Below are 26,366 nucleotides of genomic sequence, written 5' to 3'. Positions count from 1 at the left end.
AACTGTGGAATCCTTTGTTCAAAAAGTACAGTTAAAGGTACTAAAAATACTTATAAAGCTTCTTCTTTTCTTCTGCAGTCTCTCTTTTGGCTTGTCGTGGTGTTTATTTGCTATTTAATGTCTAAGTAAATAAAAATTACAATATAAAATCCTTAGCATGAATTTTATCATTTATCTTTATACTGTGCAATGCCCACATAGAGAATCACCACAGTGACTGTATTTCTTGGCTTCTCCCAGAAGATGCAGCCAGCTGGTCACAAGAGATGAGTCCAAGTCGCCCCCAGACACCGAGTTGTCTAATGGAGAACTCCATCAGGCACAGGATACTTCACAGGGCAAGTGCAGACCCTTATAAGCTCCTGAAGATCCCTCCCCGAGACTCAGGCCCAGCAACCTTGACAACTGCTGGGCCCTCCTTCCCACCAGCCCCCAGATCTATGCATTGTACCGAGGCTGGGGTCAGGAAAGCCAAGTCAGGCATCTCCCATTCCAACAGGCTGGCTGATCCAATCCACAGGAGACAGGTGAACCCCAGGGTCTTTAAACCTCCACACTGAGATGTGCCCAGTATCTGGTGGGTGAGAGACCCAAGCTCACCAAGTCACCTGCTGAATGTGCCATGGAGCTGCCAAGCTGAGCAGAGATGGCCACCATTATGCCCAGCCCTAAGATTCTACGGAGCATACAGACCCTCCCTGCATGCACACTGGGCAGAGGGCAGCAATGAGCACTAGTTGAGGGAAGGGAAGGCGGGGTCTTGGAGCACCAGGGTGCTGGGAAGCGGGTGGGCAAGAACCCAACCCAGGGAGATGGGTAGGCTTCGGGAATCAGTACTACATGTGAGCCAAGGTCCAAGTCCCTGACACATGCTCCAAAGTCCCACTGGACTTCACTTATAAAGGACACATGCAAATATAAAATTAAGAATTTCCAGACAGTGGCTATAAAGCATTAGACCCCAAGCGCCAGGCTCTTCTGACATGGAGCTCTGTGTGACTGCACGCGCCATACACCCGTGAAGTTGACCCTCTACACATGAAAAAGAGTTCTAGACCTTATTAAATAACATAAGAACAAGAAGCTGAGACAAAAGAAGAAAAACAAACTTCACATACATATTAAAGAGCTTTAGAACACCCAGACCCATAGGTCAAGAATACCATTCACATCTCAGTTTGAGGACGAGCTAAAGAGCAGATGTCTCTACTCCCTTCAACACAGACTGTACAACTGACAAGAGGCTGTAATATGTATAGATAAATTGGAAATAGGTTGCTAAGCACTAAGTCAGGCTTTATTCCAAAGTGTAATGCCTTTAGCTAGTCAAAGGGTATTTCATGAAGACAGACTAATACCAGAGCAAAAAAGAGGAGGAGATATTACTGGTTTCCTTTGTCCTAATAACTCATGCTTTTATAGCTTAGAAATTCAACATGAGCTTCACTTCCTAGAGGCTTATAGAAAGAACTTCCTGTTGGCACTGGCTCCAAACAAGGCCTTTCGTATTTCTGGCATCTTTTGCTGGGATAAGAGATCCAGTCGACTTTCCAGAGTATTGGAAACCATTATTCTCTGATCACCACTGTAGACCTCCACACCTCCAGCCGCATCTGCAGCCAGTTGCACCCCTCTGTCAACTTGGACTTCCACACGTTTGTGGGAGACTGTCGTGTATTGAGGGATGGCTTTTTGCACTGCAGCCTCCACCAGGAGGAGGTCCTGCGGCCTGCAGCGTACAATCACCACGGGCTCCAGCAGTCGGAGCAGACCCTGGAGCACTAGTTTATCCAGCAGCCCCTGGTAAAATACTGGGTCTGCCACGAGCCTGCTGAGTCTCAGCTTTGCATCATTCAGCAACTCTGAGACGAGGTCGTTTCGGGCTCTCAGGACTTTCAGCCTTGCCTGATTCCTCATGGCAGACATCTGGATTTTCTTCTGCTGCTCTATCTGCTTCTCTTTCTTCTCATAATACTCCATAATCTGCAGTCGCTGGGTTTGCACAAGGCGTCCCTTCTCAATGCTGAACTCTTCCTCAGCCTTGGCATCTATCTCTTCTGCCTTCTCGTTGGCTTCCTGCTCAATGAAAGCCATCATCTGCTTAATCTGCTTCTGCACATTGACATCACTCAGGGCCATGGCTGCTCCTGGAAAGGGAGGTGGAGGGAGAACTGGTGGGCTCTCTGGTTCCTTTGACTTAGGGCAGAGTTTCAGGAGTGTCTCCAGAGTTCCACATTCTGAGCTGTGGAATGCATGAGGGGAGGAAGGATATAGTCAGAGTCCAAAGGGAAGGATCATGGAGACCATCTATTCATGAATCACTTGGAGGAAACTGAAGCCCAGAGAGGGAAAGCAACCTGTCCAAGGTCATACCCTAGTAGAACAGAGACCCAAACCTGGGTTCCCAGAGTTCCATTTCTACTACGCTCACCACCTTTTTGTCATCAAATAATAATGAGATGATTAGGGCAGACCTCAGGAAGACTTCTAGTCAGCAATGGCTCAATCACAGATAGCAAGTGGAGAGAATGGAAATGCCAAATTAATACAAAAATGGAAAATGTAGGCACATTTTGGGTTGGAGAGGGCTGGGGAGAGTCATAAGAAACTTGTGGTTAAACAGGAAGGTTGCTTTGAAGCAAAATCCAGGAAGGTTGCCTTGAAGCAAAAAGATTTTTAGACCCTCAACTGATTCAAAGAGACAGAAAACTCATAGGCAGATGGTGGCATCCTGGAGAGAACTGCAAGGTGGGAGGGGTTGAAGGTAGTCTTTTAACTGGAAGTGGTTTCCAAACCTAGATGTACATATGAATCACCAAGGGACCTTTCAGAAATACAGCTTTCCAGGCCCCACTCCAGACTACTGAATTAGTATTTCTGCCAGTAGGGTCTGGGAATCCATATCTTAAAAAGACTCCCTGGACCCCCCTATACTGTGGTGGGAATGTAAACTGGTGTACTCACTATGGAGAACAGTATGGAGGTTCCTCAAAAAATTAAAAATAGGGCTTCCCTGGTGCTGCAGTGGTTGAGAGTCCGCCTGCCGATGCAGGGGACACGGGTTCGTGCCCTGGTCCGGGAAGATCCCACATGCCGTGGAACGGCTGGGCCCGTGAGCCATGGCCACTGAGTCTGCGCGTTCCGAGCCTGTGCTCCGCAATGGGAGAGGCCACAACAGTGAGAGGCCCAGGTACCGCAAAAAAAAAAAAAAAAAATTAAAAATAGAGTTGCCGTATGATTCAGCAACCCCACTCCTGGGCATATATCCAAACAAAACTATAATTTGAAAAGATACATGCACCCCTATGTTCATAGCAGCACTATTTACAATAGCCGAGTCATGGAAACAACCTAAATGTCCATTGACAGATGAATGGATAAAGAAGATGTGGTATATATATACAATGGAATATTACTCGGTCATAAAAAATATGAAATAATGCCATTTGCAGCTACATGGATGGACTCAGAGATGGACTGCACTAAACGAAGTAAGTCAGAAAGAGAAAGACAAATGCTATACGATATCACTTATATGTGGAATATAAAATATGACACAAATGAACTTATCTACAAAAAAGAAACAGACTCAGACATAGAGAACAGACTTGTGTTGCCAAGGGGTAGGGAGTGCGGGGGAGGGTTGGATTGGGAGTTTGGGACTAGCAGATGCAAACTATTATATATAGAATGGATAAACAATACAGTCCTATTGTATAGCGCAGGAAACTATATTCAATATCCTGTAATAAACCATAATAGAAAAGAAAAAAAAAAGATTCACTGGGATGCTTAACGAGCCCAGGAAAATGGTCTATGAAAAAAATAAGACTAGCAATAAAGAGATGGAAAATATTAAAAAGAACCAAACAGAAAATTTGGAGCTAAAGAATACAATAACTGAATTGAAAAATTCACTAGAGGTGTTCAACAACAGACTTGATTATGGAGAAGAAATAAACAGCAAACTCGAGGACAGGCCATTTGAAATTATCTATTATTGTTGGAGAAGCAAATTTTTTTAAAGTGAAGAAAGCCTAAGAGACATATGGAACACCATCAAGTGGATTAATATATGTAATATAGGAGCCCCAGAAGCTGAAGAGACAGAAAGAAAGGAGCAGAAATCTTATTTGAAGAAATAATGGCTCCAAACTCCCCAAGTCTGAGGAAGGAAACAGACACCCAAATTCACAAACAAAAATGAGAAAGGAATCAAATCATGTCACTAAAACAAATCAGTGAAACACAAAGACATCAAGAGAGGGGCAAAAAAAAAGCTACAAAGCAGACAGGAAACAATGAACAAAATGACAATAGCACATCCTTCTTTATAAGCAACTATTTTATGTAAATTAAACTCCCTAATCAAAAGCTATAGAGTGGCTGAATAAATTAAAAACAAAACAAGATCCAATTATATGCTGTCTACAGGAGACTCACTTTAGGTTTAAGAACACACATAGGCTGAAAGTGAAAGGATGGAGAAAGATATTCTGTGCTAATGGTAACCAAAAGAGAGCAGGAGTGGCCATACTGATATAAAATATATTTTAAGTCAAAAACTGTCATAAGAGTAAAAGAAGGACATTTTATAATGATAAAAAGGTCAATTCACTAAGAAGATATAGTAACTATAGATATATATGCACCCAACATCAGAGTACCCAAATATATAAAGTAAACATTAACAGAACTGAAGAAAGTAATAGTCAGGAACACAGTAATATTAAGAGATGTCAATATCTCACTTCCAATAATGAATAAACTATCCAGAGAGAAGATCAATAAGGAAACACAGGACTTTAACAATGATAGAGATCAAATAGACCTAACAGACGACACAGCAAAATATTCCACCACCAGCAGCAAAACACACATTTTTTTCAAGCACAGTTTTAACACTCTCCAGCATGGATTACATGTTAGGTCACAAACAAAGCCTTAACAAACTTAAGAAGACTGAAATCATACCAAGTATCTTTTCTAACCACAATGGAATTAAGCTAGAAATCAATAGCAGAAGGAAAAATGGAAAACACAAATATGTAGAAATTAAACAACACTCTCTTGAACAACCAATGGACCAAAGAAGATATCTAAAGGGAAATCAGAAAATATCTTGAGACAAACAAAAATGAAATACACATACCAAAACTTGGGACGCAGCAAAAGCGGTACTAAGAAAAGTTTATAGCTGTAAAAGCCTACGTCTAAAGAGAAAGATTTCAAATATGCAACTTAACTTTATACATTAAGGAACTAGGAAAAGAAAAACTAAGCCCAAAATTAGCAGAAGGAAGGAAATAGTAAAACTTAGGGCAGAAATAAATGAAATAGAAAAATGGAAAAGAATCAATGAAACTAAGAGTTAGCTTTTGAAAAGATATAACTGACAACCTTTAGCTAGACTAAGAAAAAAAGAAGACTCAAATACATAAAACCATCATACTGATGCCACAGAAATAAAAAGCATTGTAAGGGACTACTCCGAACAACCATACACCAACAAATTGGAAAACCTAAAAGAAATGGATAAATTCCTAGAAACATACTACCTACCAAGGCTGAACCATGCAGAAATAGAAAATCTGAACTTATCTATAACTAGTAAGGAGATTGAACCAGTAATCAAAACCTCCCAACCAAAAAAAAAAAAAAAAAAAAAAGCCCAAGACCAGATAGCCTCAAAGGAGAATTCTACAATTATTTATTTATTTATTTATTTATTTTTGCAGTACGCAGCCCTCTCACTGTTGTGGCCTCTCCCGTTGCAGAGCACAGGCTCTGGACGTGCAGGTTCAGCGGCCATGGCTCACGGGCCCAGCCGCTCCATGGCACGTGGGATCTTCCCAGACCGCGGCACGAACCCGTGTCCCCTGCATTGGCAGGTGGACTCTCAAGCACTGTGCCACCAGGGAAGCCCTCTACAAAAATTTTTTTAAAAATTAATGCCAACTCCTGAGAACTCTTCCAGAAAACTGAAGAGGAGGGAACCCTTTCAAATTCATTTTAAGAGGTCAGCATTATCCTGATACCAAAGCCAGAAAGACACTACAAGAAAAGAAAACTGCAAGCTAATATCCCTGATGAACACAGATGCAAAAATCTCAACAAAATATTAGCAAACTGAATTCAATAGCACATTAAAAGAATTATACACCATGACCAAGTGGGATTTATCCCTGGAATGCAAGGATGGTTCAACATACAAAAATCAATCAATGCGATACACCACATTAACAGAAAGAAAGATAAAATCACATGATCATCTCAGTAGATGCAGAAAAGGCATTTGACAAAATTAAACATCCTTTCATGATCAAAAAAAACGAACTAGGAATAGAAGGAAATTACTTCTATATAATGCAGATCATATATGAAAAGTGCACAGCTAATGTCATTCATACACAACAGTGAAAAACTGAAAGCTTTTCTTCTAACATCAGGAATAAGGAAGGCAAGGATGTCCACTCTTGCCACTTTTATTCAACATAACATTGGAAGTCCTAGCTACAGCAATTAGACATGAGAAAGACAAGAAAGACATCAAAATTGGAGAGATACAAAATCAACATATAAAAAGCAATTGTTTCTATACAATAAAAATGAATAATCCAAAAGGAAAATTAAGAAAACAATTCCATTTACAATGTCATCAAAAAGAACAAAATACTAGGAATAAATTTAACCAAGGAAGCTAAATAGTTGAACACTAAAAACTACAAATCACTGCTGAAAGAATTTAAAGACACAAATAAATGGAAAGACATCCCATGTTCATGGATTAGAACACTTAATACTGTTCATACTACTCAAAGTGATCTACAAAGTCAGTGCTATTCCTATCAAAGTCTCAACGGCATTTTTTTAAGAAATAGAAAAAACAATCCTAAAATTCATGTGAAACCACAAAGAACCCTGAATAGCAAAAACAATCTTGAAAGAAAACAAAGCTGGAGGCTTCACACTCCTAACTTCAAAATATATTACAAGCCTACAGTAATCGAAACAGCATAGTACTAGCAGACAGATAGACCAATATAACAGAATAGAGATCCTAGAAATAAACCCACACAAATACAGTAAAATAATCTTCAAACAAGGGTGCCAAGACTACACAACGGGAATAGTCTCTTCAACAAATGGTACTAGGAAAACTAAATATCTCATGCAAAAGAATGAAATTGGACCCTCATCTTACATCATATACAGAAATCAACTCAAAATGGATTAAAGACTCCCGTATGATCCAACAATCTCACTTCTGGATATTTATCCAAAAGAACTGAAAACAGGATCTCAAAGAGATATTTGCATTCCCATGTTCATTGGAGCTTTATTCACAATAACCAAGAGGTGGAAACAACCTAAATGTCTACTGATGATTGAATGGATAAAGAAAATGTTGTATATACATTGAATGAAATATTATTTTGCCTTAAATATGACAAGGAAATCCTGTCATATGCTACATAATGGATGAACCTTGAGGACATTATTATGCTAAGTGAAATAAGCCAGTCACAGGAAAAATACTGCACGATTACACTTAAATGAGGGATCTGAAGTAGTCAAATTCACAGGAGCAGAAAGTAGAATGATGGTTGCCAGGGGCCAGGTGGAGGGGAATTAGAAAGTTGTGTTTAATGGGTATAAAGTTTCAATCATGCACGGTGAAAAAGAGATCTGCTGTACAACAATGTGCATATAGTTAATACTGTACTGTACACTTAAAATTTTGTTAAGAGGGTAGATTTCATGTTATGTGTCTTTTACAATTAAAAAAAGGGGGGGGCTTCCCTGGTGGCGCAGTGGTTGAGAGTCCGCCTGCCGATGCAGGGGACACGGGTTCGTGCCCCGGTCCGGGAAGATCCCACATGCCGCGCAGCGGCTAGGACCGTGAGCCATGGCCGCTGAGCCTGCGCGTCCGGAGCCTGTGCTCCACAACGGGAGAGGCCACAACAGTGAGAGGCCCGCGTACTGCAAAAAAAAGAAAAGAAAAAAAAGAATGCTGTCCCAGAAAGATGCACCATTCACCAAGCTTGGTGGAAAAACAACCCCGTGTTTCTGACAAAGACCAAGACTTCGGGTTCAACCTTACAAACTGTCACTGGAAGTTAAAAAGAAAATGATTTAGTCCATCCATTCCCACTATTTTAGGATGTAATTTTTCTTAAACTGCACTTTTGTAAACAGAGCAAAACATTCTCTGCTCCTAAATAAGACAAGTCCATTAAATATTTTTAAAAAAGGGCTCTCTGGGTAACCCTGCTAATCACCAGCTTTGGAAGCCACCATGAATGAAAGCAGAGAGAGTAAGAGATGCAGGAAGTCCCAGGTTAAGTGTGTAAAGGAAAAAATGTACCAGACAAATCCTTACCAGTCCACTGCCAAGGGCCAGCCTTTGCTCTGGCGCCGGGCGTCTGTAGGCAGAATGTGGAACTTGGAACACGCACTGGAACCTGGCACTGTTGCTTCCTTCTTTCTGCAGACCCTCACAGTTTGACCAGGCAGCTCGAATCCAAAGAGCCAGACTGTCACTGGGGAAGGCGGGCCAAACCAGCCAAAAGGAGGCCAAGAGGAATTTCCTTGGCACAGAGGCCTCAGCTGGGGGCTACGCTTGCATGCCCAGAATCTCAATTAAGTTGGCACATGGTGGGCCTCAGCTCTGGGGTGGGCTCACCTTAACCAAGCTGTCAGAAACAGGTATGTATGTGAACCCAGGCAGCCAGTTTATTAAGTTACTAGTGAAAAATACAGCTGTCATGTTGGCAGGTCATGGCCCTCTTTTCCTGTATGTGAGTCGCCTGGGAAGCCAAATCCAAAGGTTGTTTTAGTGAGAAACCAGAGCAAGCAAAACTTGCCAGACAGCCTTTCAGAATGCCATACCAGCCACAGGGGCTGGCATGCTCCGGTCCATCAGGGAGGACATCCTCTCCAAGCCCAGACAGGGCTTAAGGAGGCATCGCCGGCTTCCACAGTATGGTTGCTGGAGTGAGACTGCTGGAATTCAGATCCTACTTCTGCACTTAACATTTGTATGACTTTGGGAAAGCAGCTCATGCCTTGAAGCCTCAGTTTCTCCATCCGTAAAATGGAAATAATAATAGCATGCACATCATAGGATTATTGTGAGGCTTAAATGGAAGAAGTGAACGTTTAGCATACTGCTAAGCACAAAGTTAATCTTCACGCTTGGTAGTTACTGTCATTATCAGCATCACTAGTACTATATTATTACTAGCTCTTCCCCTCCGCTTTAAGCCTCATCACAGTCACTCTCTGTGTGTACAGAGTACTTATGACTGATTTGAGTTCCACTCCCTAAAATAAGTAGAAACACATCCTAGTCTTGCTTCCTTATATTCAAATTAGGAGCCCTGCACGGAGTTTGGGAACCTCCCGGCACTTCGTGGCACATTCACCCATGGTCTCAGGTGGCCAGCCATATCCTTGGTGATGGTAGGTAAAGTCCTGGAATTCCAGGGCTCTTGGGCTGAGGCTGGGGTAGAGTCATCCCACAGCCTGTCACAGTCTCTGAATCTGCAGTCCTGAGTTCTCATACTTCTTCTGACTCCCACTTCTACTCAGTCTATCAGTGCTGGGACTTGAAGGCAGCTGCAGGGTGGGGCAGGGCTAAAAGTCAGGAATTGAACAAGTAAGTGTCTCTGCATGAACTCGGGTGCCCGAGTAATGTGTCTGGCAGATGTAACTTCCAGTCTGTCTGGGATGGGGATTATGAGCCCACTTGAGCCTGTGGCTTGAACAAAACAACAAAACGAACTTAAGAAATGTGAAACACACGTGTCGGCTCTTGCACAAGGGCACAGGATTCTCCATTCAGATAAGGCAGGCTTGCACTGTAAGTGGCATCCACCCTGCCCATGTTTGGGGCTGGGGGCAGATCTAGAGCTCTCCAAGACAGTCGTACTCCCACAAACTATTCAGTACTGGGCTTCCCTGGTGGCGCAGTGGTTGAGAGTCCGCCTGCCGATGCAGGGGACACGGGTTTGTGCCCCGGTCTGGGAAGATCCCACATGCCGCGGAGCAGCTGGGCCCGTGAGCCATGGGTGCTGAGCCTGCGTGTCCGGAGCCTGTGCTTCGCAACGGGAGGGGCCACAACAGTGAGAGGCCCACGTACTGCAAAAAAAAAAACAAAAACAACTATTCAGTACTAGGGTTTCTTCATTGCCCCCCCAGACACATCAGGCTCAGTCTTACCTAACAGCTCTTGATCTTACAGTTCTCTCAGCTACAATGCCTTCCTCTGCTCCTCTCCACTTACCTAAATCCCACCTACATCTTCAGCCCAGTTTGAGCCCCACTACCTCCTTGACCTCTGGACTCCTCCTCAAAATGACAGCATGGCCTATTTTCCAGATATAATTCAGAGCTGGATTCGGAGTCTTCTGATGCTCTAGTTACCTTCCTTCCTCCAGGAAATTCCTTGAGGACAAGAATCTCTTTCTCTAGCAGGGGCTGGATGCAGACAGGCACTGGTTAAACATGAATTGATTGGATTAAGGCCCTGAGGCTGGGGCGGGTGTGTGTGGGGTACTTTCTTTTTTACTGTGAAATGTAATACACATTCAGAAAAGTGTATGGCTTAATGAATTATTATGAGGCAAATATCCTGTAACCAGCACCCGGGTCAAGCAGCAGGACATTGCCAGCATCCCCAGAAACCCCTTCTTACGACCTTAGGGAAGAAGACATTTCAAAACTGATGATTTTGTATTTGTAGGTATAAGAGGCATTCTTAGAGGAAGTGTGGGCTTGGAAATCTCTCCTCCCCGGCCTCACCTGTGTGATCCGGTGTGCACCTTGGGGAATCCTCGTCACCATTAGCGGGAAGAAGGGGTGGCAGGCGTGCTTGGTGGGCAAAATGTGTCCGTCACCCTGAAGCCCTGCCCAGACCCTGAAGCAACTGTTCCTCATTCTAGCTGGGATTTGTAAGTAAGTCTGAGGGTGGATGTGTCTGGGTGTGGGCTCCGTAACCCTGGCTGAAAGAGAAGCAGCGCCAAACCAGGGCCTCCAGACACTCAGACATTACAGCGTGAGGAAGGGAAGGGGCTTTCCAGAGCTCGAAGCATGGGGCAACTTGCAGGGCCCAGGAAGTGGGCGAAGCAATTTAGAATACTAAATTTAAATACTAAACATGTGGGAAGGGGGACTTCCCTGATGGAGCAGTGGTTAAGACTCCATGCTCCCAAGGCAGGAGGCTGGGGTTTGATCCCTGGTCAGGGAACTAGATCCCACATGCATGCCACAACTAAGAGTTCTCATGCCATGACTAAGGAGCCGGTGAGCTGCAACTAAGTAGTTGCAGCCCACCTACTGCAACTAAGGAGCCCACGTGCCACAACTAAGGAACCAGCAAGCCGCAACTAAGGAGCCCATGAGCCACAACTAAGGAGCCCACTGGCCTCAACTAAGGAACACACATGCCACAACTAAGGAGCACACATGCCACAACTAAGGAGCCTGAGAGAGTCACAACTAAGGAGCGCACTTGCCGCAACCAAATAAATAAATAATTTATAAATAAATATGTGGGAAGGGGGCATTCCCTTTTCTGTCTTTCAAGAAATATTTGTTGAACATCTACCATGTGTCAGGCACTGTGTAGACACTGGAGACAGAGAACAAGCAGACACCAGCCCACCTCCCAAGCCTACGACGTCATGAGGGAGATGTACAGGTAAACAGGAAATCACACTACAGTGTGATCTGTTAGGAATCAGCAGTTCCAAGAAAGCTAAGCAAATGAAGGGATCCAATCCCTAAAAGCCCCTCCCCAGCTCACCATGGGCTCTTTTATAATGAACTTCTCTGCAACCAGGTAGACCATGTAGTGGGTGGTTTGGGACACACCATTAGTGACCACACATGTTTTAACTGGAGGCAGGTCACCTGGAAAAGGTTAGCTAGTAGACAGTATTCGTGAAGGAGGATTTATCCAAATAGGCAAGAATCGATCAAGCTGTGATGGATACCTGACTCGAAGCAATACCTTGGGGTTTCCAGAGAGGACTTTGGTTCAGAAATATGGAAAGGTACCTGCACCCAACATGGGATGTGATAAAAGCCAGGAGAGCACACAGGCTGTGTGGCCACAGGCTTCAGCTGAAGGAGTCGTCCTCTGAGCAAGGGGTCAAGCTGGGAGGGAGAAGTACAGATGGGCACTGAAGAACAAACAATTCTGAGAAGCAGGAAGACAGAGTGAGATTGTCTAGACAGGGAGAACACTGTGGGCAGAGACACCGTACTGGGAATGTGTAGGAGGTCTGAGTGCAGAGAACAGATTGGTGTGGCAGCAGACAGGCCTGCAGTGGCAGTGGGAGTGAGTGATGTCTAGAAAGACGGAGTTCAACTGGGGAAGGTTTGAAATGTCACACTGAGAGCTGGGACATTAGGCTAAGGAGCCCTATCAAAGGCTTCTCAGTAGGGATGTAACTTGGCCATACCTGGGTTTAGAAAGATTAGCCTGGTGATGGTGGAGGCAGGAGAGCCTGGCTGTAAGTAAATGCCGGGTCGAGACTGCATGGATGAGGGCTTGGACATGAACACGAGATGGAAGGAGATGTGGTACAAGAGCCAGCAGGTTTGATGACTCAGGGACTGGCCCTGGCAGCACCTGCTGCAGCTCCACCCACAGGGCTGAGCAGCTCAGCTCAGCGTGAAGATGTGGGAAAGCGGGTGTGATGCACCCTGCTCCCTCCCGAGCCAGCTGTGGGGAGACAAAGCAGCAGCCAGAGAGTTCATTTGGTCTGAAAGTAAAAGGAGACACCCAGAGCGGAAATCAGAGAAGTGTCCACAAAGCTTTATCCCTGCTTCAATTGCTGATAACTAAGGGGCCACATACAGTTTTAATCTAAGAACTCCATCCCAGTGGCAAAGCAGGCTTTGGTTGGGGCTGGAGAAAGCTAATGCCACTACAGGCAGGCAGGTAATATAAAGGAGAGAACCGGGCAGGGTCAGAAACATTTCTCCCTAAATAATTTACATTAAGAATTCACAACTTAGGGCTTCCCTGGTGGCGCAGTAGTTAAGAATCCACCTGCCAATGCAGGGGACATGGGTTTGATCCCTGGTCCAGGAAGATCCCACATGCCGCGGAGCAACTAAGCCCGTGCGCCACAACTACTGAGCTTGCGCTCTAGAGCCCGCGAGCCACAATTACTGAGCCCATGTGCCACAACTACTGAAGCCCGCGTGCCTAGAGCCCGCGCTCCGCAACAAGAGGCCACTGCAATGAGAAGCCGGTGCACTGCAATGAAGAGTAGCCCCCGCTCGCCACAATTAGAGAAAGGCCGCGCGCAGCAACGAACACCCAACGCAGCCAAAAATAAATAAATAAAATTAAAAAATTTATATATAAAAAAAGAATTCACAACTTGATTTCTCCTTTTCAAACGTCTGCAGGAAGGTTACTTCAAAGGAATCAAGTTCCCCCCAAGAGCAATTTGCCACAAAGTTGCATAGCTAAAGGTTTTCAGTGGTGGTTCCCCCCACCTGCAAAAAAAAAAAGGCCCTTCTGTTTCATCCCTGCCTAAAGGGCCCAGGCTTCTGCTGCCTTTTGGAAATGGGGACTTGGGCACAAGATCTGATATTTTAGAGAAGCCGGAAATCCCATTTAAAAAGTAAAATCCATTTATCTTTTTTCTTTGTCTTATTGTGGTAAAATACACATAAGTTTTTATCATTTTAACCACTAAGTAATGTTCAGTGGCATTAAATATATTCACATTGTTGTGCAACAGACACCACCAATCATCTCCAGAACTTCGTACCCATCAAACACTAACCCCCATTCCCTCCTCTCCCTAGTCCCTGGCAACCACCTTGCTACTTTGTGTCTATGAATTTGATTATTCTAGGAACCTCACAGAGGTGGAATCATTTAATATTTGTCCTTTGTGACTGACTTATTTCGCTTAGCATAATGTCTTCAAGATTCCTCCATGTCATAGCACTTGTCAGAATCTCCTTCCTTTATAAGGGCTGAAGAACACCATTGTATGTACACATCACATTTTGTTCAGTCATCAATGGACATCTGGGTTGCTTCCACCTTTTGGCTATTGTGAATAACATTCCTCTGAATGTGGGTGTACAAGTATCTGTTCAAGTCTCTGCTTTCAATTCTTTGGGGTACTTACCTAGAAGTGGAATTGCTGGATCACATGGCAATGCTGTTTCCTTTTTTGAGGAAACTGCCCCACCATTTTCCCCAGTGGCTGCACCATTTTATAATCTCACCAGCAATGCAACAAGGGTTCCAATTTCTTCACATCCTCACCAATTTTTGTTATTTTCTGGTTTTTTGATAACAGCTTTCCTAATGGGTGTGAGGTGGTACTCATTATAGTTTTGATTTGCATTTTCCTAATGATTAGTGATGTTGAATATCTTTTCACATGCTTATTGGGCATTTACATATTTCCTTTGGAGAAATGTCTATTCAGGCCTTTGCCCATTTTAAAAATCAGGTTGTTTTTGTTGTTTAGTTGTAGGAGTTCTTACAGCTTTGTGGTCCTGAGCACTCAACTCCAGCTGCCAGCCAGGTAGCCACTCAGCAGAGCCCCTAGGGCAGGGTTTTTCAAAGTATGGGCCGTGAAGCCAAATGGAATAGAAAACCCAGAGTTCATTACAGGTAGTTAAGTTTAAGTGTTGTTCTGTCAAACCTTTGTTAAATATATGATATATATGTACATACGTATTCTGGTTCACAATGAAAATGTATGGGTTACTGTGATTTGCTGTACAAAACATTTGGAAAACACTGACTTCGTGTTAATTGAATCCACCCTCCTTAGAAAACAACCATCGTTACTCAAGCAGACCCTTGTAAGTTCTCCCACAATCGATTTATCAAAGTATTCGTCCCCCAAGACAGGCCCCCTTTAAGGTGGGGATGGGGGTGGGTGGGAGTGGTCTGAGATTCTGGCTACAAGATGTATAAGCAGCTTATATGGCTAATATCTATTGAGTGTGTCCCATGGGCTGGTTGGTCACAGGACGTCACGGGATGGTAACCAAGGGTGGGAACCAGGCTGCCTCTGAAGTAGGAGGCCTCTCTCTGGCTCGGATGCCCCCACGGGCCATAGCTGGTGTCATGAGAAGTGCGCTGGACGGAGCATCAAAGGTAAAAGTTTCGGTCCTGATGTCACTCACAGGCCGGGTGATCTGGATAAAGGTTCACAATCTGCCTGAATTCCATCTGGATAAAGACACAAAGCCTCATCTGTTTACAGAAAGGGTGTTAATGAGGAATTTTGTGAAAGCCAAAGGATGTGAGGAGTGAAGAAGCTTTGTAAAGTGCTAGGTGAACGTCAGAGGTCGTCATTCACAAAACACCACCCCAGTCATCCTGTCCTTCCCAGAACTGCACTCCCAAGCTGCTTGGGGGGTGGTAGATGCGGGCCAGGAGTCAGCCCAGAAAGCCTCCAGGGGCCAGAGGGTGGGTTTGAAGTCAGCGAGGAGCCCCAGGACACAAGCCCTTCAGAGGGAGCTGGCCGGCCAAGCCTCCAGCCTCTGAGCCAGAGCCAGGGACAGGCCCGAGAGCAGATGCTCTGCTAGTTCAGGGACATCAGGAACGTTTGGTACCCGTCCCCGGATCAGGGGATGCATTCAGATGCCAAGCGCTCCTTTAGTATTGACTTAACTCTCACTGTGATAGTCCTGACTGGCTTCACCTCTGCTGAGAGACACAGCTCAACCCCAGACGCAGCGAAGGTACTGGTTGGCGAGGAGGAGAGTGTATCCACCCAACTCTGTCCCTCACCATGCATAGTGACTTCCACAATGACCTGGTTGGGAAAAGTGCTATTTCTGACCCCCTCTGCACTCATCTTAACGCTTCACCCAGAGTCTAGTACATAGCAGTAGCGTTAAGCATTATGTGTTGGACCCACAGATGAATGGATGGGTAGTGAGGAAAGAGTCTCCCGTATAGACTGTCACAATCCTAGGGATTTGTAACTGTCTTTCAGATGAGGAGAGAGGAATATGAAGATGGAAGAGGTGCTGCAGTGGCCTGCCACAAGGGGGACACCTCCTCCTGTCCCACCCACATTCCTGCAACACAGAGCTCAATAAGAATTTTTAAAATCTAAATTATTTAAATGAATTTGCCCAGGGTCCTCTGGTTGAGACTATTCTACTCAGAGAGGTGATTTGAAGTCCCAGGCAAGGCTCTCACAATCCTAACCTACACCCCACTCAGGGATGACACTTGACATAATTAATGACCAACCAACCAAAATAGTCCTGCCTCTGCTGGAACAGGGTCTTGAAGGCCTCCTTCTCTGCTGGGGGCATTATCCTTTAGATGTTGAATCAGAAAGTCAGAGGGAGCCAGGGAAAGGCCTAGGTTGACTGGAGCATGGTGGGGGTAGAGGTGGGTTCAGGGTAGGAAGCATTTACCAACCAACATAAAATTATTTCAGGGACTTCCCTGGTGGTGTAGTGATTAAGAATCCACCTGCCAATGCAGGGGACATGGGTTTGAGCTCTGGTCCGGGAAGATCCCACATGCCACGGAGCAACTAAGCCCATGCGCCACAAGTACTGAGCCTGCACTCTAGAGCCCACAAGCCACAACTACTGAGCCCGCATGCCACAACTACCGAAGCCCACGTACCTAGAGCTTGTGCTCCGCAACAAGAGAAACCACCCTAATAAGCCCACGCACAGCAATAAAGACTCAACACAGCCAAAAATAAAAATTAATTAATTTTAAAAAAATTATTTCACCATCATTGTAAAGGGGTTGACAGTTAGTCCTGTCCCAATGACATCTGCTGGAAATTCCTATCTTTAACTGAAGGTCTCAGGAATGCAGAGTTTAGGATACAGCTATGGTGTTTTTTGTTTTGTTTTATTCCATTAGTCTTTTTCTCTTTAGTTTGGATACTGCTATGTCTTCAATGTCACAGGTACTTTCTTCTACAGTGTCCAATCAGCTGTTAAGCTCAGTCAGTGAATTTTTCATTTCAGGTATTGCATTCTTAAACTCTAGAAGTTTGATTTGGTTCCTTTTTTAAAAAATTTTATTTATTTATTTATTTTTGGCTGCATTGGGTCTTCGTTGCTGCACACAGGCTTTCTCTAGTTGCAGCAAGCGAGGGCTACACGTCGTTGGGTTGTGCGGGCTCCTCACTGCGGTGGCTTCTCTTGTGTCCCCTGCATTGGCAGGCAGATTCTTAACCACTGCGCCACCAGGGAAGCCCTTGGTTCCTTTTTATATCTTCCATTTCCTTCCTCCCCATGTTCCCATTTTCCTTTAAATCTTTGGGTTTATTTCTAATTCTTTTTTAAGTCTTTGCCTGCCAATTCCATTACCTCTGTCATTTCTGGGTTTGTTTCTATTGATTGATTTTTCTGGTTACAGTTCTCTATTCTTTACATATCTAGTGACTCTTGACCTTCTGAAATTTATGTTGTTTAATGTCTTTATTTTGTTGTTGTCCTTAAAGAAATGATGGAATTTGTTTTGCTCAGCAGTTATCATAATAGTGGATAAATTCGTTCTATATGAGGCTTGGGGGTCTAGAATTGCTTCTACTTCAGGGCTAATTTAGCCCTTCTACTAATGCATAACCCTTCTGGAGTTTCTACTGATTTCTTTGGACATTCAATAGGTCTCTTCACATTGGCTGGTTGAAACTCAAACATCCCCCAGCCCTGTGTGAGCCCTGGGAACCAATCAGCTCATGTTCCCTGGCAGTTCTTTGCCTACCATGGTGGAGTTTCACTCTATGCACGAGCAACTTAGTATCAGCAACGGACTCAAGAGGACACTCCCCCCTATCTGGTACTCAGCCTTGAAAAGTCTCCTCAGCCGTCTCTTGGACTCAGCAAGATCACTATGGTCAACTTTGGTTCCCCCTTACTGTGCTGCAATTCAGAAAGTTCTTCCAGCAGAAAGGGTAATTAGTAGTAGAGCTTGCCTCATTTGTTCCTTTCTTTCAGAAATCACAGTCCTGTGCTATGTTCAATATCTGAAAACAGTGATTTCATATATTTTGTGCAAGTTTCGAACTGCTTACATTAGGAAGGTATATAGGTTGAACGTGTCCCCACAAAATTCGTATGCTGGAACCTAATGCCCAAAGTAATGGTCTTAGTAGGGGCCTTCGAGAGGTGAGTAGGTCATGAGGGTAGAGGCCCCATGAGTGGGATTAGCGCCTTTATAAAAGAGGCCCAACAGAGTCCCTTTGCCCCTTCTGCCATGTCTGCAACCCAGAAGAGGGCCCTCCCCAACCATGCTGGTACCCTGAGCCTGGATTTCCATCCCCCAGAGCTATGAAAAATAAAGTTCTGTTGTTTATTAGCTACCCAGTGTGTGGCATTTTGTTATAGCAGCCCGAATGGACTAAGACAGAGGTTGGTCTGGTAGAAGTGGGAATCTCTGCTCCCACTGCAGGAAGCACATTCAATATAGCGATCCACTCCTCCAACCTCTTCTCAAGAGGCTGCGGTGCGAGGAACAGAAGCTGTCAGGGGCTCACTGCACAGCAAAGGAACCTCCAAGGACCATGCACAGCACACAAGATCGTGGGCAGGCTGGTACAGCTGCTCAAGACTGTCTTTCCAGGAGCCACGCCCAACACACGCCTCAGGACCTGCTCTGATGAGAAAATCACTTCTGGTGTCATCGCTGCCACCAAATTCTAGACAGTCAGTGTGTACGGCAGTCACTTCTGCACCAGGAACTCAGTCACACCACAACCAACACCACCACCCACCCTGTGTGCCACTTCCTGTGTTTAGTACTGAGTTGTGTACCCAACACTAAAGCTGCAACCTCCAGAAAGCGTGCCCTGTATTTATTTAACTCTAGTCACTTCAGCTCTTGAGTCTGACAATGAAAGCAAGGGTCTGTAACTTTCGGCTTCCAGAAGGGGCGATCTTTTCTTCCTACCATGACTTACGAAGTGGGAGATTTCCCAACTTCAAAACGTGCTTATAATACTCAGTGACCACAACATCCACCGTGCAAGAACAATCATAAATGAGTCTCAGATGGTTTTCTGGCACTCTTAGTACTGAAGCCTGGAATAAAGTCATTAATTTCATTTCTGGAAGAGGGATCTATGATCCAGCCTCCTTTGGACCTTATAAGAGGTGGTCACTCCCAGATCATATGAGTATTCTGCACCAGCAACCTCTAAAGAAGTGTCCTTTTCATGATTCAGCAATGGGGGCAATGCCATCAGGTATAACGACTGGTCTCCTGACCTAGGCTGCAGCAAAAGGTAGTTAGGAATGAAGATCGGAAAACATTATTAAAGATGCTTGAGCCCAAATTCTCAGAGGCTGGGGTTTACTTCTGAGTTCCTGGTATGTAATGAACTGGAAAAAAGAGATCTAGATGCATTCTAGAAACATAACTAGAAATGAAAAACAAGTGAGCCAGATTTATTGGATTTTTTTTATCATTCTGATCATTAGGAACCATTGACCTTTAAGAAATTGCTGCAGTGTTTAAGCCATTGGTATCTTAGCTAAAAAAAATGTGCAAGGTATATTACATCTGAGCCCTAAGAGAAAAGGATGCAGATGGGAGCTTTAGTGGTGGGAAGGAAAAGAGGAATAGGTATGGCACATAGCATGATGCTATGATCGTGGGACAGGTGAAGTCTGGGAAGCAAGAGAGCTCTGGGGAATGAAGAGTCTGCAGTCTGCAAAGAGAAAAGAAGCATGTATGGAGACAAGAAGCATAACTGAAGAGCAGAGGGGACGGGGTAAAAGGATGATAACCACTTTACCTCCTTACCAGTAACTCTAAGAAGGAAATTTGAAGGGGGCAGAGTGTACCTACTGTCAGCCAAGAATTAGGGGTTCACACCAAGCATGGATTCATGTACTGACAAACCAACTGACTGAAATTTGAAACAAATCATAGATTTGACTTAGATCCTTCTCACTTCCTTCTTCCCTTGAAATCTGCTTTTCCTAAAGTTCTTTATTTCTAGTATAGCTTGGGGAGGCCTAGAAACTTTGACTGGTGGGCAACAATCCAGATGTAATAGATATTGCTGGTCGCCTCCCCAGCATATATTCCCCAGATGCCTGCGATGCCTGCCGCCCGCTGTGCAGGAACCATAGAACCTAAGTGGGATTAAAATCCTGGCCTTGGGGTGGGCCCTGATAGGCCTAATCAGGATAGTCCCAATCCCTTGTCACAGTGATGGTTTCAGGGATGGCCAATAGCCCAGGCCTAAGGCAACGAGCGTCTGACATTCTGCTGGCCACCATGATGAACTCAGCTAATCTGATCAGAGAAAGTCCAAGACTTTTGTGCAATCAGTGAGTCAAGAGAAGCTCTTTCTCCTCCTGGGCAGTGTGGTGTACGGGTGGTAATGCCTGGACCTGGTACAACCATTCTGTTTTCAAGAGAGAAAGCAACCTAAGTAGGAAGCTGGCCCAAAGAGAAGAGAAAAACTGAGAGAAGTGAAGAAAAAAATAGATCCAGAGTTTTGATCAAGCCATGCCCGAAGCTTGAGCTACTTCTGTATGTTTCAGTCAAAGAAGTCCATATACTCCCTTTGCTGTTGAAGCCAGTTTGGGTTGACTTTCCTATTACTTGCAACCCAAAGCATCATGACACCAAATGATCCATTGGAATCCAGTTTTCCATTTTGGGGGTGAATGTGAGGGAACACAAACAAAATGACAGAAACTTAATGTCCTTCTAGAGATCTACTCTCAGCTTGATTTAGGCAGTTGGTCTCATGGTTAGGCACCAAGAGGAGATGGGAAAGTTTTTAAAAGTAAGGAAGAAAACTAAAATAAGGAGGATAAAAACAGAGGAGATTAAAAAGGAATGGAGAGAAGGAATATGTCAATGGAATCATACGTCAATGGATAACGCCTCAGAGGTATCCTAGCCCTTCCCCATGCTGTGTTACCAAGCCCTGTGGACTTGGTCATCTAAATATCCTGCTAGGGACTTCCCTGGCGGCACAGCAATTAAGAATCCACCTGCCAATGCAGGGGACACAGGTTCGAGCCCTGGTCCTGGAAGATCTCACATGCCACGGAGCAACTAAGCCTGTGAGCCACAACTACTGAGCCCACGTGCCACAACTACTGAAGCCCACGTGCCTAGAGCCCATGCTCTGCAACAAAAGAAACCACTGCAATGAGAAGCCCGCACACCACAACGAAGAGTAGCCCCCGCTCACCGCAACTAGAGAAAGCCCGCGCACAGCAACAAAGACCCAATGCAGCCAAAAATTAATTAATTAAAATATCCTGCTACCCATGGCCTCCTCTTCATTTACACAGCCATGCCTGGATCAGACCTTCGTGACCTCTCTCCTCACTTCCTCTGCCTTCACTCTCGTCCCCTCTAAATCCACGTTCTCACACCACTCCCAGAGTGATCTTCTCAAAAGACAGCTCTAAACTTGTCATTTCCTACTGAAACTTTTAATGCCTCCTTCATGTGGAACATGGGAAGTAGCATGAGCTCAGAAAACTGACCATTTTGAAAGCTAGCTCTGCCACTTACCAGCTACATGACTTTGGGCAAATTTCTGAATTTCGCTGCACATCACTTATCTCAACTGTAGTGATAATACTAACATAGTCAAGATTCCCTTGGTTACCAGTGACAGAAAACCAACCCACACCCACTAGGCAAAAAGGGAAGGGGGACTTGTTAAATCAAGTGACTAACTGAAGACCAGTAGGTACGACAGGGTGCCAGGGATAACCAGAAATAGGAACTCGTGAATATCCTGTGAGTCTCTTCCATTCTTCGAGGTTCTGGTGGAGCCCTGCATGCCCGGGTGGGGCCCTGCATGCTCTTACCGTGGCTTCCAGAGGCCCATGGCCTGGCAGCATCACATAGTTCTCAATTACATACAAACCAGTTGCCCTGCACCACTAATCCCGCATCTGTCCACCTACATGGCTCACCATTCCCAAGAAGTTGTGTGCTGTTCCTTCTTGCTGGGGGGCAGGGCTGTCTTTCCTAGGCATTCTTATCTTACTCCTATTGGCCTCTTAACCCCCAGGCCAATGACACCCTTCTGCAAATCCTTCCTCAGCACATCTAGAGCTAGGTACTAACAGCCTCCCTGCACTTGCCGAAGACTGTTCTTTATCCTCGATCACAGCACTGATCACATTATATAGTAATTATTTGTTGAGATCTGTTTGGTCCTTCCAGCTAACCCATCATTGGGCTGACCTGGGCATCTAGGATAATTCTCCCGTCTCCCTCCTACTCTACATTCAACTGGTGGAATCAGTCCAGAGCTCAAAGTACTCCTGGCAGTCAGTCTTGGCTTTTCTATGGGCCAAAGGGATGAGGTCACCGTCATCAATGAAGTCACCACTGCATGATTCATCTGACAGCAGTTCCCCACTTGGAGTGTTCTGATATTCCCAGAGCTTCTCCCAAAGCATCAGAACCTGGAGTCCCTTCCATTTTTCAAGGTTCTAGAGCTAATCCTCCAGCTCTCTGGATCCCTGGTAAATATCTGCCGCACTGAAAAGCAGCATGAGAACTGAGAGGCTGGAGTCCTCAGTGGGGGAAGCCTCTATCCTCCAGTCCTGGGACAGACCTCATTATCCCTCGAAAAGGCCGTCCCCATGTCTCTAGCAACTGCTTCTCCCCTGGCCCAAAGCTTTTGCCAGGATCTCTCAGGACACATTGTGAAGAGCCCTAGCGTTCTCAAAGGTGAGCCCTGACCTCACCCTTATGGATGAGCTCACATTTATAGATGAGAAAGCAGAGGCCCCAAGAACAGAAGTGGCATATGCTCAAGGTCACACTGCTAAGTACCGTCAGAGCCAGACCCAAATGCCCTCTCTAGGCTGAGTGCGCCCGGTAGCTCCTTAACCTCTCCTGATAGACCCTCCTTTCACAATCCCAGTCCCAGCAAATGCTGTCTGAAGAAGTAGTCCTGTAGGCAAAGGGGGCAAGTGCTCCTTTCTTCCCCTCTAGAAGGAAGTGGCAGAGACTAGTCTTGAACCAAGATCTGACTTCAAGGCACTGAACTGCCTTCCTTAACCTGTCATTCAGTACATAAAAAATATCTTCCAGATTCACTACATAACCTAAAGCAGCTGGCAATGTAAATACCCACACTCAGACACAAATGGAGGGGTCTGGTGAGACGTTCAGTGGGACCCCACAAGGAACTTCCAAGAATCCAGGAAGTCTTGCAGGACAATGGAAATCAGATTTGGGGTTTGAGAGTTGAGGCCTGGGAAGTGTGGCGTGAGGACATAACTGAGCATTTCCCAAAGTGTGTTCCAAGTCCTTGAATGCTGGAATTAGCTGGAAGCCTTTGACATAACCACTTCACCTCTCTGCGTCTCAATTTGCTTACCTGCAACCTCAGGGAGATCTAAGGGAGGTGGTCCAGTTGACCTCTGCGGTGCCTCTCAACACAGCATTTTCTGATCCTGTGAACTGATGAAAGGAAGCGATTTATCTCCTGTCAGCAAGGGGAGGGAGGGTGTGGTGGCTACGTGCAGAGTATTCTCCCCCCCCCACCCCCCGGCCCCAGGGCCTAAAGTTAGAAGCAGCACTGTTGGCGAGTGAACGCGACCTGGCCTGACGGGTGTTTCCAAGCAAGCATCGCCCAGGCAGGAAGACAGGGGTGGTTGCCTGGATCACAGGCCGCGTCTTAGAGCTCTAGAGTGTATCACTCCTCAGGGATCACAACCTAACACCTTCGAGGGACACTGGGACTGTAAAGGGGCCTCAGAGAATGTCGCCTATAGGGGGAGCAAAGGTACACCCGCCGCATCCAGAGTCGCAGAGTCTCCCTTCTCTGGCTGGTGCGGGGGTGCGTCAGTGGTTCAAGATGCTGTAACTCCCTTAGACACCAGTTTCGTAGTAAATGACTCAAGCTCTGCCGTGAACAGCATGGGGTGGTGGGGATGGTGGGAGGCGGGACGGAGCAGTAAGTCAGGAGTCCCTACTTTCCAGCTCAGGGACCACCGCCACCCCTCCCCCATCACCCCGTGCGTGAGAGTGAAAATTTTTTAAAAATTAAAAAAAATTTTTTTAACTCTCTTGCCCTTTCTTCCTTCCCGATTTCTAGTTCTGTTGTGCACTTAGAGGCCGACAGAATGGATCCTGCCTTCCGGGTGGAGTTTAAATATACGTAAATAATTTTTCATGACTATTGCGTCATCATAAGAGTCGTCGCGGTTCCCCAAGAGGCCTCCACGTCTTCTCCCAGCATCGGAGCCTGTGGACGCTTCTGGGCGTTGCGCACACTTTCGCGAGGAGCCCTCGCCTCCTCGCGAGCGCTGGTCGCTCGGCCCCCTCCCCCAGTCTCACCTTCCTCCCCGTCGCTCCTCCTCGGCTCCTCCTCCTCGCCCCCTCCCCACAGCCCTCGCGGGGAGTCAAGCTAGGGTGAGCCGGCAGGGCCGAGCTGCGTCCGCGGGCGGGGCGCGGGGCGCGGGGCGCGGGAGCCGGCAGGCAGGCGGGCGGGCGGGGGCGCGGAGCCGGCAGCCCGCAATCCGGGGAGGCGCCTGGGCCCGCCCTCCTCCGGGGCCGAGCGGGGAGGGGGCCCGGGCCGGCGCTGGGCGGGGAGAGCCGCCTGGCCCCTCCCCTCCGCCGCCCTCCCCAAAGTTGCCGTCTCCCCCGGGGCCGGCCAGTCTTATGATCCAGCGGATCCTCCTGGGGAGGCCGGGCCGGGGAGAGGGCGCGGGCGCCGAGCGGCGGGGGCAGCGGGCGGGCGCGGCGACCGGGGCCCGGGCGGGGATCCGGGCAGCGACCGAGGCGGCGGCAGCGCCCCGGGCCCGCCGCCCCCTCCCCTCGGGCGGGGGGAGTCGCTGCATGGGGCCGGGGGGTCGGCCGTGCTGCGCTGAGCGGCGGCGGCGGCGGACCCCCCAGGCGGGCTGGGGCTGAGCCCGGGGCCGGGGCGGGGGCTCCGGGGGGACCATGCCCGGAGGCCGGCCGGCCGCAGCATGGCTCACGGGCCCGGCGCGCTGATGCTCAAGTGCGTGGTGGTCGGCGACGGGGCGGTGGGCAAGACGTGCCTACTCATGAGCTATGCCAACGACGCCTTCCCGGAGGAGTACGTGCCCACCGTCTTCGACCACTACGCAGGTAAGCCTCGGAAGTGCTGACTAAGGGGCCGCTCCCCGGGCTGGGAACTTTGGAGCAACTTTGGCTGAGCCCCCTCACCGCCTCCCCTGCGCGCGCTCCCCACCCCTCCCCCGTCGCGCCCTCCGCCGGGCGCCCGGCCCCACCCCCAGGCTTTCCCTCTGGCAGCCCCTAGCATGCCGGACCCAGCCCTCTTCCCACCCCCAACTCCGGTGCCCCGTCCTGGCGCCCCGCATTTCCCATCCCCCTCGGCGCCCGGGGCCGACCTCCTTGACCTTCCTACAGCCGCCTTCCCTATTGCCCCAATCCCCGAGGGGGAAACGTGGCTACGGGACTTGGGAGAAAGGAGTGGGCAGCTGGGCGCCACATCGCCCCAGCCTCACGCCACTTCACAGTGAGCCGGGCACAAGGGAAAACGGGTGGCATCTCCCTGGGAGCTCCCGCTTGCCTCCAGCTGGGTTAGGAGGGAAGGGTCCTGATGGGGAACGAAACTGCCCCAGAGCCTCGATGATTGTGAGCTTCTCTCCCCGCCCCCACTTCTCTGCCCTTGCAGTCAGCGTCACCGTAGGGGGCAAGCAGTACCTCCTGGGACTCTATGACACAGCCGGACAGGTGAGTGTCTTGGCCCCTGGCCGCACCCCCCGCCCTTTCCCCAATTCAGGGTGTCTGTGAAGGGCCTTTGGAAACTGACGTGTCTAGGAGTGAGGGTGTGTCTGCAAGGGTCCCTCTGGATCAAGTATTTCTTTCTTCAAGTCACTACATTAGGGAAAGGAAAAAAAAAAAATCTCAGCAACAAATCCAGACCAGCCTACCCCATGTGAACCCCTGGGCTGAAAGTTTCTGCCTGTGTGTGCCTTCTGTCTGGTGCCTGGTGTGTGGGTCCCAACTCCTGTTGCAAAGTGGCAGCGGCCAATCCTGAAGCACTCTTATTTTTAGTTGCCGATGACCAGGTCTCCCCTCACAGCCTTTGTCTGGTCCCTCATTGGTGAGTGGTCTGCCTGCCCGAGGAGCCTGATTGGTGGGAAATGGCATCATCTAATATGATGGGAAGGCATTTGGTCCTGGTTATGTTTATTACAACATCATTGCACTCTGGGACTCCAGTCCCTGAAAACGTAATTTGTGGTATTACCAGAGGACCACGGGGAAAAAAGAAAAGAAACAACAACCATCCAGCCACTCCCAGGGGCAGGGAGGGGAAGGAGGGGTTAGGAGTTCAGTGTGAATCTTGGAGGAAGAGCTTTCTTTCGTTGTTCCCTAGGAAGGCCAGGTGACT

The 26,366-nt window shown here is 47.0% G+C and overlaps 2 protein-coding genes across 4 annotated transcripts in view; one reads left to right on the top strand and one right to left on the bottom strand.

The window, feature by feature from the left end:
- Positions 1-721: 721 nt before the first annotated feature.
- Positions 722-24,485, bottom strand: ATP6V1E2 (ATPase H+ transporting V1 subunit E2). Of its 3 annotated transcripts, none has more exons than XM_060026685.1 (4): positions 24,320-24,485; positions 23,358-23,440; positions 8,384-10,143; positions 722-2,147 (listed from the first exon to the last, which is right to left on the bottom strand). In XM_060026685.1, exon 4 carries the CDS (start codon positions 2,137-2,139, stop codon positions 1,459-1,461), a length of 681 nt encoding a protein of 226 aa, XP_059882668.1. In that variant the 5' UTR covers positions 2,140-2,147; positions 8,384-10,143; positions 23,358-23,440; positions 24,320-24,485; the 3' UTR covers positions 722-1,458. The 3 variants fall into 3 exon arrangements, with proteins under 3 accessions (XP_059882668.1, XP_059882666.1, XP_059882667.1); XM_060026683.1 differs by having other exon boundaries at positions 722-2,242; positions 24,320-24,483; XM_060026684.1 differs by having other exon boundaries at positions 722-2,242; positions 23,358-23,433; positions 24,320-24,338.
- Positions 24,486-24,693: 208 nt separating this feature from the next.
- Positions 24,694-26,366, top strand: part of RHOQ (ras homolog family member Q) — a 37,991-nt gene continuing 36,318 nt past the window's right edge. The window contains exons 1-2 of the mRNA XM_060026687.1: positions 24,694-25,093; positions 25,644-25,702. Of these exons, the coding sequence (XP_059882670.1) occupies positions 24,952-25,093; positions 25,644-25,702 (201 nt within the window). The 5' untranslated portion in view covers positions 24,694-24,951. The remainder of the gene's footprint in view (positions 25,094-25,643; positions 25,703-26,366) is intronic.

Source organism: Delphinus delphis, chromosome 12, assembly GCF_949987515.2.
Source record: "Delphinus delphis chromosome 12, mDelDel1.2, whole genome shotgun sequence".
Taxonomy (NCBI): domain Eukaryota; kingdom Metazoa; phylum Chordata; class Mammalia; order Artiodactyla; family Delphinidae; genus Delphinus; species Delphinus delphis.
Note: the sequence above shows the minus strand (reverse complement) of the source record. Positions and strands in the feature narration are given on the sequence as shown.

Excerpts from the sequence above, each read along its gene's own strand:
- ATP6V1E2 (XM_060026685.1), bottom strand. The coding sequence starts at position 2,139 with ATGGCCCTGAGTGATGTCAATGTGCAGAAGCAGATTAAGCAGATGATG.